Consider the following 15,835-nt stretch of genomic DNA (forward strand, 5'->3'; position numbering starts at 1 on the left):
AGCCATGCATCTTGTGCAACTGATAGGTACTTTTTAAAAGGTCCAAACACTGATACATCTAGTGGCTGCAGCTTATGGCTGCAGTGTGGTGGTAAAGACTACATGACTATTCCATTCTCCTTTGCTAAGTTTAGTGTTTCAAAATGTAAGTGAGAAGAATTATTGTCCAAAATCAACAGAATTTTATATTTATTTGAAGGCTTTATATACCTAATGAAATGTTGCATAAAATTTTTGAATTCAATATCTGTGACCCAGCCAATTCCATTACCTACCCCAATACAGTCCAGTGGACCATTAACATAATAATCTTTGTAATTTTTGCGAGGGAACACAAACATTGGAGGCACTGTATTTCTGGAGGCTGATACAGTCGTTACCATTGTGACATTAGCGCCTCTTTCCCCAGAGATCATAGCACCAACATTTCTCTTGCACTCTACAGCCACAATTTTACTAGCTTTTACAACTGTAGATACACCAGTTTCATCAATGTTCCATATTTGTGAAGCACTGAATTTGTATATATAACTTATCCTAACTTTATCATATTTCACTTAACTTATCAAAAAACACTTTTACATTTGCAGCCTTAAATGATGTTGCCCTACCAGGGCTAGTTGCTTCAGGTTTCCTTATATATAATTAAGGATTTCTTTTTAAAAACTAGTCATGTACTCTTTACCAGCCATCTTATTTACTGTCCAAGAATCTGGTATTTTGATTTTGAATTGAAGAGCACACTCATAGGCAAGAGAATGAACATCTTTAGGAATTTAGCCATAAAATATAGATGCCATTTGCAATAAATAATTTTTTTTTTCTTGGAAAAAAATTAATCTAGATAAGGAATAACCTATGGATGAGTAACCACCAGAGTTAAGTTTTAAAATGTATGTTGGTAATGTCATTCTCTTGATGTCGAATTCTTTAGCAGCTGCAGTAACACTTTTTTCCCTTCCGAAACAGAACTTGCTGCATCACTAAGCTGATGGTTTGTGAAAGTACCATTTGAAGTTTTTCTTTTATAAATACGCATCCTATTATATATATATATATATATATATATATATATATATATATATATATATATATATATATACATATACATATACATACATACATACATACATATATGTGTGTGTGTAAGCGTGTGTGTGTGTTAGTGTGTGTTGTGTGTGTGTTTGTATGTTGTGTGTGTGTTAGTATGTGCGTATACACACGCACACACTCTTTAACTGTCATATACCAATATTTAAAGTTTTCTATTTAAATATAGTAATATTAAATAATATATATAAATTATTTATATATAGTATAAATAATCAAAATATAAATAAAGTATCATATTTTATATATGTTTTGATTATATATACTTTAAATTGGTTATATGTTTTTTAAATATGCACACTATCATAATATTATTATCATAATAAACATAGTAAACAAGATTAATTTAAAAAGTTTGTTTAAGAACTTTTCAAATTAAAGATTTTATTGACCAAGTAATATTGAAGTAAATATTTTTCAGAAATATTAAAAAATCAAATAATTTTAAACCATAATAACATATTAAAAAAAAAAAGGTTTAAGATATTACCTTATAGTTGTTATGAGTATTTTATAATGATTAATATAAAAGAGTGAACCGACCTTAAAATGTTTACCAAACGAAATTTTATCTTCACGTCTCAACTTACCCTTACTAGACAAGGCGACACATCACTTAAGTTATATAAAGAACTATAAGACTTGGGAAAAAAAGGATAAGTATAATCAATAGCTAAATAAATGGGTAAAATATAAACACTTAAGTGATACCAGATAAGTAAAAACGCTTTTTTAAACGTCTATGTGAAAAATAGCAAAAATTTTTTTTTTACTTTTTTGGTCCAAAATCGAAAATGTGTCGGTGCATGTTACTGAACCGGGTTCCAACAACCATTTGATGCGCATTTTATTACCGTTCTAAATACCTTTCTTTTATCCATTAGATGTTTTGCCATGTGATGCGTACTTCTTCAGATATTTTAGTTGCCCAACTTGCCCCTATGCTCAACTAGCCCGGCTCTACCCTAAATGAATAAAAAGTTACCTGAAAAATAACAACTTTTGATGATACTTAAAGTTTCATGCCATTTTTGGCACTCATTATCCATAATAAATCAATAAGTAAAAAAAATGTTACAAAATACAAAAGAGCAATGAAATGACTTCTGATGTTAAATAAAATAGAAAAAACTAACTAAATACTAATCTGGTTTACTTATCTCCAGTGTTAAATTGTAAAAGAAAGAATCTGTTGCTATTTCTGCGCTTAAATAATCTTGCACTTTTTGTTTGATAGATTTATTTTTTTTCTCTCTCCATTTTTTGCCATATAAAAATATAAATACAACCAATATTTCCAGATGGCCGGGGCAAGAAGAAGACACAATTTGTCTTATCGTCAAGCCTCGAATTAGCATTGTGAAATTTTGTTGATTAATTGTATGCTTTACAGAGCCTGACTTTTCTAAATTTTTTCACTTAACTTTAGGATTTATTTTAGCTTCTTTTAACTTCCATTCCTGCTTTGAGAGCTCAGTATCATTTTTGTATTTAAAGATGTTAAAATATTTAACATCATTAGCAAGTCTTAATTTAAAAAGAGTTTCACCTATACCAATGTATAATTTATTTCACTAGAAGAAGTTTCACACTTAGTGAAAGTTAGAGTTGCTTGAACAATGTTGCTTATTAAACAATTATTATACAATGGACAGAGATTTTTATCAAAGTATTTGCAGCTTTCTTGACTAAGTTTGTATTGTTGCTTGTAATGTATTTGTTGTACAAGTTTATAATAAACTTTACAGCTAACTTAAAGTCGTCTTAAAAATTTTATGCAGCTTGTTATTAATAGAAATATGTTTACCAAATAGGATCAAAAAATATTTTCCCACAATGGTGCTAACATTTTTATTAAATAGAGGGTTAAACCAGATGATGCTGCATGCTTGGTTCCTATTTTGAGTTGATATTGCTTTAGGATGATAGGACAGACTAATTTATAACCATTCTTTAATAAGTCTTAATAAAATAGGAATAGTATTTTGAGTTTGCAGACAATCGAAGCTCTACTGAGTGCACCATTTGTTTTAGTATACTTGGAGGATCATTTGAATCAGCATGGATGTAACTATATGTGTTATCAGGTTTTAAGTAAGATTTTAAAGTGCAGTCCTTAAAATTTTGAGTAACACTAAAGTAGTTGACAATTTTCATGTTGCACTGTATAGATATGCATAAGAAATTGCATTTTAATATATTGACAGTATGCTTTTTTATTTTTTCTATTTGAGGGCCGCTTTTATTATTAAAAACTGCCAATCCATTGTCATGGTATAAACCACACTTAAATTTGTTATAAAGTTGTTAAATTTGAAAAAAAAAAAAAACTCCTAAAAGTTCAACAAACATATATATATATATATATATATATATATATATATATATATATATATATATATATATATATATATATATATATTTATATGTATATATATATATATAATATACATATTTATATATATATACATATATGTATATATATATATATATATATATATATATATATATATATATATATATATATATATATAACATGTCAAGAATAAAAAATATTGTGATTTTTATTAAAATTTATATATATATATATATATTATATATATATATATATATATATTATATATATATACATATACATATATACACATATATAAACACATTAGCACTATTAGGATATTTTTGTGTACCTATTAATTTTTTGTCCTCATAAGCATTATTTTTTTGTGAAAAAAAATGTCCCCGATATGTAATTTATAGATGGCCTATCGGAACCAGTTTCAAGACCTGAATATTGCTCTCAAAGACTTGATGCCAAGCAAGCATAATTGCGCTATTATATATATTTATATACATGTATGTATATATAAATATATACATGTATATATATATATATATATATATATATATGTATATATATATATATATATATATATATATATATATATATATATATATATATATATATATATATATTTATATATATATAATATGTAAACACTATACACACAGTGTCCTCTAAAAAAAAAAATTGGACTAAATTATTTTTCATAAAAACCAAAACAAATTAAATTATTTCTCAAATATTTTTTAGTTTTGTTTCAAATATGTCTAATAATAGCTTCTATTACACTATATCTGTCATTAGAAATTAGAAACAAAAAAAAAGAAAATGAAACAGTTGGGCTTATTCTAGACTATGGAGTTATTCATTATTCAAAACTACCAAATAATTAGTAAAAATCAACTAAAATTTTTTTGTAAAATATAGTAAAATTGACTATGATATAATATGTAAAATATTGATTATGGTTTCTGATTTTTTACATTTTTGTTGTTTAATACAGAAAATTTAGTACAATCACTTTTACCTCGTTATTACTAAATAGAAAAAAAGTCAATCTTTTATTGTTGTAATCATTTTTAATACTTAGTTGCATGACCTTTACATCGATAACTACTTGGTACCTGGCACCTTTGGCATCTGTAGCACATGCTTTTAACTAGTTTTGTTAACAAGCTAATTTCCAACCATTTAAGAACGATTAAAAAGTGTCAAAAACTTCATCTTTTTATTCTAAGTTTTCTGTCTTTGAATTAAGCACCTAACAGTTTCTAATTTGGAGTAAGATCAGATAATTGTGCTGGACACTCAAAGGTAGGTATTTCATCATTTTATTTATTTATTTTCTTCTTGGTTTTAATTGCTGAATTAAAATAAATTGATACTTATGTTGGTCCATGATTCCACTATCTCTGTACAGGTTTACCACTACATAAGCAGCAAATGCACCTCAAACCATAATTTTTTTCATCATGCTTTGTTGTGGCGTATGTGCACTCTGGGTTATATAGTTCATCCTTTTTTTTCTATATTGTATTACCATAATGAAGTAAAAAAGGTGACTCACCTGTCCATATGACATATTTCCATTAATCTAAGGTCCAGTTTAAGTGATCTCTCTACCATTTTAGTCTCTTAACACGAATTTTCCCTTTTAAAAAAGGCTTTGTTGTTTCCCATTTTGAAGTAAATTCTTTACCTACCTTTTTTTCTTGCAACAATCGTTGCAAGAATCATTCCAAGAATAAATGTAAGTAACTCTATCTTATGAAGGTATTAAAAGTTAAAAACAACTTGATGTTATAAAAAACAGTATAAAAATACATGTAAAACTTTATAAAGAGGAAAACTATAATTTCAAACATAAAACATAGTTTAAAGAAAACCTTATTTGACCTGTTGTTAATTTGAGAGTTGGCCTTCATTGTTTTTCAATTATAAAAATAGTGTAATTATATTAGATATCTATACATTAAAAACCAAAGATTTTTGTTTTTTTTATTTATAAAGGGAATTGTGGATTAGTAGTTCTAATATATATATATATATATATATATATATATATATATATATATATATATATATATATATATATATATATATATATATATATATATATATATATATATATATATATATATATATATATATATATATATATATGTATATATATATATATATATATACTACTGTGATCAAAAAGTAAGGTGAATTTTTAATTTAAACTTCCGGCCTTATTCGAATTGTCCAATCTTTTTTATTTTTAAGTTGGTAGGAATGTCATTAACATTTGCGCCAAATTACATAATAATTTTTTTTTGTTTACGCTTGTTTCTGAAGTACCAAAAGTGCATTCGGCGATTTTCACGATGTCTAATTTTGTTGAGCAAAGAAGTGCTATTAAATTTTGTTTGCGGAATGATATTTCTGCTGCTGAAACGTATCGAATGTTGCAAAAGGCCTTCGGTGAAGAGACTATGTCTCAAAACAATGTTTAGACTTCAAAGACTTCAAAGAAGGCCGAGAACGTGTTGATGACTTGGAACGCTCCAGACGACCATCGACTTCGATTGATGATCGCCACATCAACAAAATCAATAATTTTGGTGCTTGTAAATCGTCGGTTAACCATTCGAGACCTTGTTGACATGGTTGGAATATCATTTGGGTCGGTGCAAGCGATTTTGAAGGATCATTTGGGCCTCAGAAGACTCAAATCATGTTTGGTGCCGAAATTTCTCAATTTCTTTGAAACAGAGCGTCGCGTTAAAATGTGTGAAGCAATGCTTTCTGATTATCAAGACATCTACAAACAAATTATTACTGGCGATGAGACTTGGGTCTACGCATACGACCCTGAAACAACCGACCAATCGAGTGAATACCGTGAAAAAGGCGAGCCGAGACCGAAGCAACCACGTCAAAGTCGCTCAAAAATCAAGGTCATGTTGACTGTTTTCTTTGATTATTGTGGTGTCGTGCACTACGAATTCCTTCCAACTGGCCAAACTGTCAACAAGGAATATTATTTAAGCGTTATGCGACGTTTGCGTGAAGCTATTCGCAAAAAGAGACCGGAATTATGGGCCAATAACTCTTGGATTTTGCACCACGATAATGCGCCTTCGCACACAGCACTGGTTCTTCGTGAGTTTTTCGCCAAAAACTCTACCCATGTTGCTCCACAACCACCGTATTCGCCCGACTTAGCACCGTGTGACTTCTGGCTGTTCCCAAAGCTCAAGAGACCACTCCGGGGAAATCGTTTTGAGTCCATTGAAGATATCCAAGGTGAATCGGCACGCGCATTGAAGGCTATCCCTACCGAGGACTTTTCGGCATGCTTCGAAGACTGGAAAAAACGTTGGCAAAAGTGCATTGGGGCCGGGGGGGGATTATTTTGAGGGGGACGATACAGATTTGGAAGAATAAATAAAGATTTTCCATTTTATAAAAAAATTTACCTTACTTTTTGATCACAGTAGTATATATATATATATATATATATATATATATATATATATATGTATATATATATATACATATATATATATATATATATATATATATATATATATATATATATATATATATATATATATATATATATATATATATATATATATATATATATATATATATATATATATATATATTAGAACTACTAATCCAAATATAATATATTTTTTTATAGCTCATTTTGTAACTTTTTTATTATTTGATTTATTTATGTTTTTATTAGTAATATTTCAAACAACAAAAACAAAAATTTAGAGTTAGTAAATGCTGATGAAAATAAAAGCAAAATTATAAAAGAAAATCATCAAATAAAGCACCAAGCCTAAACTTTTAACCAACATTAAAAAAATGAAAATTATAAAGTACATGTTTTAAAATTATGTATAATTAGTAATATAAATTAATATTTATGATTAATATTACTAATTTTATATATATATATATATATATATATATATATATATATATATATATATATATATATATATATATATATATATATATATATATATATATATATATATTTATATATATTTATACATATGTGTATGTAAATTTTTTCTAATTATTTTAGGTGACTGTACTCTTAATGAATGTGTTACATATCTGAAGCGAGGTTATTTGTTTTAATTATTTTTTAAATTAGATTGAAATGATTTTAAAGTTATGAAATTTTTTGAAAAGTTAGCTCAAAAATATTGATTCTTTTTTAAAAATTAAAGACACCATTAGTTGAACCCATTGATTGTTGTGATTTTTTGGCAATTGTGGCAATTTTACTGAGTTAACCTCTCTTAAGTTTTCAATCAGTGTCTATTGCAAAACTTAACAAAAATTAACTCAATATAGGATAATACAAAAGGTAGGTACAAAAGGTAGGGTAAACTCAGTATAAAGTAATACTAATTATATATATTTGGAAGAGAATTTAAAATTTAGCATCAAGTAAAACAATTGTTCTGATATTTTCAAAAAGAGTTTTATTTTAACAGTGAAATTGCATTGACACCAGAAATAAATAAGTTATAAAGTTTTGAATTTTATTCCAAGATTCATAAATTTATTTATATATATATTTATATATATATATACACGTATATATATATATGCATGTATATATATATATGCATGTATATATATATATACATATATATATATGTATATATGTATGTATTTATATATATATAGATACATATATATATATATATATATATATATATATATATATATATATATATATTTAAACAACTTTAAAAAGTATTCTACACAATAGAGTGCTCAATGTTCTTAAAAGAACAGAGCACTATATATATATATATATATATATATATATATATATATATATATATATATATATATATATATATATATATATATATATATATATATATATATATATATATATATATATATAGTGGTTTTTTTATTAAAACAAAAGGTGCTGAAATTCACCTGTATTTTTTTTATGTGTCAAAAATGAGGCAGAAATTAGCAATTCAATATGTAAATAAATTTTATATATATGTATAGTCATTGGTAGGCTCCCCCACACATCATACCCAATAAAGCGGGAGCAAATAAAAGAAGCTGTTTTCCGATGTAAGAAGTTTTTTTTATAATTTTTCAAATATTGGCGCTTTTTTTTTTTTTAGGTAGGGGGTGAGTGAGATGTGGGGTCACGTCACTGTCTAGAAGCTACAAACTATACAAAACTATAAACTTCTATAACAAATCCCAGAGTTTTTTCCAATTTTTGTTGGCCATATCATCTCGTCTCCTTTCCTTAATCTCAGTGTCTACTGCTGAATGCCTTTTGCTAAGTAACTACAAATCAACTTTAAAGAATTGAAGCTTGTCAGCGGTGGTCTAACTAATTTGATGAAATGTTGAAAATGTTGAAATGTTGTACAAGTGCTTTAATTTTTTGATTTGCTTTGTACAGATCAATATTGCGGTCTTGGAGGTCCAAACTCAATTCCAATCATTTTTGAAGAGCACCACACATTAATCCTAGATCCATTTAAAACTCTTAGCAGCTAAATATTTTTTAAAAGCAGAGAGTTACATTCATTTGCAGAATAAAGTTATTCTGCAAATGGACGTAACTGATACGCGATGTAATTAAGAAAAGATTTGAATTTGTTATACTTGAAATCTCAGTAATAGTATTAATTCCAAAATATAACAGAAGGAAACTTTCCAGTGGTTAATTTGAAACTAAATAATTTTTCAAACATTCTTCTTTCATCCCATAAGAATGAAGACATAAGAATAAAGCATCAAATAATTTTTTAGTCATAATGCTTTATTAAAAATGGCATCATCCAAAAATAAATTGGTTGGTGAATTCAATCTACTGCCTTTTACACAGCACCAAATGTACACTATCAATGTTGGTTTTCTGCTTATAGTGGTTGACTTATCAATTATTAACGAAATCTTACTCTTTGATTTTATGACGTCTGAAACAATTTTTTTCCTCATTTCGTTACCTATATGATTGACAATATTAATGTGTGTATTTGTAGAATGAAGAATACGAACCATTTCAACTCTTTTAATTTCTTGAAGATCAGTTTTCATTTTAAAGTTATTAAAGAACTGGTTTTCTTGCAACTTTATATGCAGTTCTAAAAATGTTTGCTGTTACAATTTTCTCATGTGTTAAAGACTTTAAAATATTGTTTGAAAGAATCTTTTTTTTAGCTTCTTTTACCATCTTTAATGCAGCTTGGTGTGCAGCAGATTCTTTGTGATCAAATATTTTCTTATATAGCAGACTTAACTGTTGCTTTCTATCTTCACCATAATAAGAAACTTCATAATTTATATATGTATATATGCGATTATTTTTCAGAATATGGGTATTATGGTTTATGGGTATGTTACATTAATGACATTTTTTTCTTGTTTTATGGATCTATGGAAGAATTATATGAGGTATGTAACTTCATAAATGGAATCCACCCAACTATTAAATTTATTTTTAATGAATCTGATTTTTCAATTAATTTTGTGGACATGTCACTATACAAGGCACTAGAGACAAAGGTACTAAAGACAGATATAGACATATTCAAAGTACTTTATATAGAAAGCCAACAGATATGAGCCTTCTACATCACAAATCTGATCACCCATACAATCTAAAGAAAAGCGTTATATACAGCCAAGCGTTGCGCTTTAATAGAATTATATCAGAACAGGAAAATCTTTCCAACTGCTAGCTTTAGCGCAAATCTTTGTATTAAGAGGTTTTGCAGTGGAAGATATTAATTTGCAATTTACTAAAGCCTTTCAATTTAGTCAAAATCAACTAATTAATAAACCCCCTACAAATTTAGATGTCGATATATTATCAATAGTGACTCCTTATTGTGATATCCGGAGAGATATCAATAACAATGTTGTGAAGCATTGGCATATTATTAGAGATGACCCCTATTTAGCAGAAATATTTCCATTGATACCCACACCTACCTATTTCAATACAGCATAGATTAAAGATATTTTAATACATTCGACCCATGAATGATGTATACATACAAAGTTAAGACCATTTTTTTAATAAATTTTAGTTATTTGATGTTTGAATATATTACTAGTTGTTTATTTTTAATGTCATTATCTTTGCATTAGTCACACATCCATATCTATTTTATATATTATATGATATTTCTTTATGTTTATACCATGTTTTAGTCTCTTCCTGAGACCATTATTATGTTATCATGTTTATGAACTTTACCCTATACCACTATTACCTTATAATTGTTTCATAAGTTTTACCTTATACCTTATACTACCTTTATCCTATACCACTATTGAATTATATTTGTAAGATTATGGTTCTATTATTAACTGATGAACTATAAATTAGTCACACATCCATATCCCTGGAGCATGTTTTTAGTTTAATGGTATTGTAAGTATTTTTTATTCGTTTGACGTCGTAAAGTCACTTTGTCATTGTTAGCACTGCTGTCTTCAATTAAGATTTTATATTTCTTGATAGGAGTTTTGTTTTCAATTTCACGTCTGTCAGCTACGATAATAAGCTGCCCACTTCTTAAAAAATTTTTTATCAACTTATCAAATATAGTAAGATACTTATCTGTCTTTTAACATTTTATATACTAATGTGTATTTACACTAATAAGAACTTTTTTACACTATATGCTTTTTGTGCATGTTTGTCTCAATATCTCCATTTTTTCTAAAAATTATTGGTGTTGCCTAAATTTGGAAGGGCTGTGGGTGATTAGATTTTCTGTAGCGAGGTCCGTTTTATTGCAATCACGACTGATAATGATGTAGGCTACAGGTGATAGTAAAGATAGCAAGGATGTATACCTGACAAGCAATGCTAGCCATTTTTATCATGCTCTCTGAAACATGTGGCCCTGAGGATGGAGTTTCACCTACATTAGTTCATTACTTAATTTCAAATGGATCTTACAACACCAATATTTTTATTGATAGATGAAACTATTATACACATCATTAGTTCATCTCCACTTGGAGTAAATGAATCATTGTCCTAGAATAACTAAGTGCCCAAAAACAAGAGGTCATACACAGAAAATACAATGTTTATATGTTCATTGTGTCATGTCCCTGTTTATGCAGGTGAGCTTCATAAACAATAAGTAAATTCTCATTTGAGAGTTTTAACATAGGAAATAATTTGAAAAAAGATTTATTTTAATGGCATTTGATGCATCAAATTTATCTGAACCTATACCTGTTCTGCATGTATAGATATGTAAATTGGATCTTAATCTAAGATTATTAGTTTTACTAATGTATGTCGTTTTTCCATCACATCCATTACATGATAGAAAATCATGTATGATGTCATGTATTAAGTGATGATGTGATGGAAATACAAGATGCTTTTTTCACAAGATTTACCTTTTTGCTTTATATGAGCAAAGATGTTGATTTTATTTGCAAAAAGTGGGACACCAAAGTTAAAGGAATGACAAAAGCATATAAAAGAGACAAACTAAAAACAAAATCATTAACTAAAGAAACAATAAAACAGCCGATAGTGTTCAATACACAACAAACAGTCAGGATTTTGAAACTGTACAACAAACAAGCACTTTTCTATTTAACAATTCATCTCTATCTGATAATAGTTTGCCATAAAAAACTGTCAACAACCCCGATGAGCAGTAAAAATAAAAAAATATCTCTTAAGTTTATAAGTTCATCTAAAATGAAGTTATCAATGCCTAAAATATCTCTATTACTCAAAAGTCCAAAGTTTACTTAAAAGAACTAAAAAGTAACAGCCAAATCATTATTAAATCTGTTGATAAATTTAGTTTTGGTGGAGGCAGATTGTTATAGAGATAAGTTTGTGCACTGAAATCATTTATTAACTAAAACATATAACATGTAAGTTGACAATAACACTGAAGAAATATGTTTTAAAAAACTGAAAAATTATGTGGATAAGTTTAATGAATGATTAACAAAAAAAAACAACTACATATCGAAAATAATATGAATGGAAAACTAGCAATTTTTATGTTTTACCAAAAATTCACAAATGTAATGCAATAGAAAATTTATTAAAAAGAATCCAATAAAGAATATATTGAATGTTTATGCCCAGATAATCTCAATGGAAGACCAATATTGGGAGGTTCTTTTTCACCTACTAAACACCTTAATGCGCTCATTGAAAAAATCTTATCACCTCTTGTGCAAAAATTGAAAACATATATTAAACATGATTGGCATTTTGTTAAAGTGCTAGTTAATTGTATGGAGTATCAAAATACTAAATTATACAGTGTTGGTATCTCTATCTTTTATACTAGTATTTCTCATAAACAAGGTTTAGAAGTTGTTATATTTTGGATATAAAATTTACGTGAAATACGAAATACCTATCAGGTTTTTGGAAACTTTTATTTTAGAAAGTGTGAATTTTATTTTAAAAAGATATAATTTTACTTTCAATAGTCAGTTTTTTATGTCAAATAATCAGAGCAGCTAGGGGAACAAAAATAACTCTACCTTATACTTATTTAGTGGTGAGATATCTTGAAGAAGTGAAATTGTTTCCTAAGGTTTTACCAAATATCTTCAATAAATTGAATGTGAAAACATTCAAAACAATTTCAAAAGATACATGGATAAATGCTTTGTTGCTTTACTAAAATCAATTAATGTTAACTTGCTGTTAAAATATATTAACTGATTGCACCCTGATATTAAATATACAGAAGAACTTAATCTATTTAGACATAACAGTTATTCTTCATGATAACAACATTATTGAAAAAAAATTTATAAACCTAGAAATTCCCATGATTATCTAAATTACAACAACCGTCACTCTAAACAAAGAAAAATTTACCTTTTACTTTAGCTAACAAATTATTTGTTTTGTTTCAGACTTAGTTCGATGCAATTACCCAATAAAAGTCATTAATAATGGAATTTTTAAAGCTTACCTACAGGGACCAGCACCTCAAAAAAGAGAAGAAAACAAAATTATATCTAATGTAACTACAAATTTTTTAAATATTAATTTTGAAAATCTGATAAATGTTCTAGATTATGACACTGTCTGTTTTAGACAATAAATTAAAATCAGTTTTTTAAAACACTTTTTTTGTACCATCACAATGTCAGCCAAAAAAATATTTTAAGACACATAAGTGCATCAAGTTTAAACAGGAACCAGTTTCTATAAATGATAAATGCATAAAAGGATAAAACTAATAATGTAAGAATCAATTTACACATCTATACATGCAGAACAGGTATTGGTTCAAATAAGTTTGATCAGCATTATATATATATATATATATATATATATATATATATATATATATATATATATATATATATATATATATATATATATATATATATATGTATGCTGATCAAACATTTACATCTTCGCTTCCAACAAGGCTACAAGCAACAACTATAAGAGTTGGAAGTTACTGGAAGAGAAAAGATGAAAATTGTAGAGCATGATAATGATTGATATATAATGTTTTTTTTTCTTTAAATTCTCCTGCAACTACTTAACATTAACACTTTCTTGCAACTTTATAAAAACATTCATTATAGCTTGTCTATTTACTTTTTTCTCTTTGCTCTTTTCTTCATTTATAGATAGGTTAATTCTAAAAATCACAATATTATTCTTTCTTCTTTCTCTTTCTTTTGTTTCACTAGTAACCAAGTTTATTATTAGCATTTAATCTGGTGACTTTTTAAAAATGTTTGCCCATGTTGTGCCTTGTATGCATTAATTTTCTGAGCATTTACCAATTTTCTTATTATTGGTATCCTTTCTTTTGAAACTAACTGTCCTATTTGCTGCTTATAAGAAACCTTTTTCCTGCCACAGGGACTATATTTTAAATAGTCTGTGACTTAATTAGTATTTTTTTTAATATAACAATGTATATATAATATCTTTTTTAATATACAATATCTTATATATATATATATATATATATATATATATATATATATATATATATATATATATATATATATATATATATATATATATAAATTATTTATATATATATAAATATATATACATATATATATATATATATATATATATATATATATATATATATATATATATATATATATAAATATATATATATATATATATATAAATATATATATATATATATATATATATATGTATATATATGTATAAATATATATATATATAAATTTTAATTTACCATATATGCATATGGATAAAATTTCAAGCAATTTTATGAGTAATTTAACTATAAATTTTCTTATTTGGAAAGTTAATATTTTGTTTTAAGCACTTACCAATTTATTGTTACATTATAACACTCTAAATTACAAATAATATAAAATTATGAACTTTAAATAACAATTCTACAAGTTTGAAAAATTACTATATATATCTGAAATGTAGTACAGTGTTCAGCTGAATTAAAAGAGGAGTGCTGATACATCAACTGACAAATAAGGAGAATATACATGGAGTGCTGCTACATTGACTGAAAAATAGCTATAACATGCAGGGAGTGCTGCTACATCAACTAACGAAAAGGTAGAACATGCAATGAGTGTTGCAACATTGACTGACAAATATGTCGAATAGGTACAGAGTGCTGCTACATCAACTGAGGGTTTAGGTTTAGACAGGCGTTTTATCAATTAAAAATTATATATATATATATATATATATATATATATATATATATATATATATATATATATATATATATATATATATATATATATATATATATATATACATAATTTTCTCATTTAATGTAGAGTGCTTCTTTTACTTTTAGTTTATATTTAATTGGGGTTAAAAAATTGGGGCTCAAAATTTAGGTCATGGAAAAATTATCACTAAGAAATAGGCAATTTTTTTGTATGCTATAATAAAGAAATGAAAAACTGTTTTTTTAATTATTTTTTTACCTTGTGCTGGCTTCATTAAATTTTCAAAAAAAAACTTTTTTTGTGTATATCTTCTGAAGAAGATAGAACTCTGATTTTTTTTTGTATGCTTAAATAATTTATAGAAACATAATAATCAACAGTTTATTTTGATTAACCACCTAAAAAAGAAAGGAGGGGGAAAGACCACCCTAGTCAATCTCATTTGAATACTTTAATAGAGAATGGTTAAAATATATTAAATAAAAATAACATAAGTTAATAAAAAATAAACAACTAGCTGTCATTAGCAGCCTTATGGTCACCAAACAGTTGTTCTACAGCATTAACATCATAAAACAAATCAGTCCTGCATCAACATCAGGAAACCAATCAGTTCTGCTATCTGATTCAGTGTCCATTTCACAGGAGCTGAATACA

At 26.4% G+C, this 15,835-nt stretch overlaps 1 protein-coding gene across 2 annotated transcripts in view; it reads left to right on the forward strand.

Moving 5' to 3' along the window:
* trr-1 (Toll-receptor-related 1) overlaps positions 1-15,835 on the forward strand; it is a 56,318-nt gene that overhangs the window by 11,705 nt on the left and 28,778 nt on the right. For both annotated transcript variants that reach the window (XM_065798944.1, XM_065798945.1), the window contains exon 3: positions 7,545-7,586. In XM_065798944.1, coding sequence (XP_065655016.1) covers positions 7,545-7,586 — 42 coding nt within the window. The remainder of the gene's footprint in view (positions 1-7,544; positions 7,587-15,835) is intronic.

This window comes from Hydra vulgaris, chromosome 06 (assembly GCF_038396675.1).
Source record: "Hydra vulgaris chromosome 06, alternate assembly HydraT2T_AEP".
NCBI classification, from domain to species: domain Eukaryota; kingdom Metazoa; phylum Cnidaria; class Hydrozoa; order Anthoathecata; family Hydridae; genus Hydra; species Hydra vulgaris.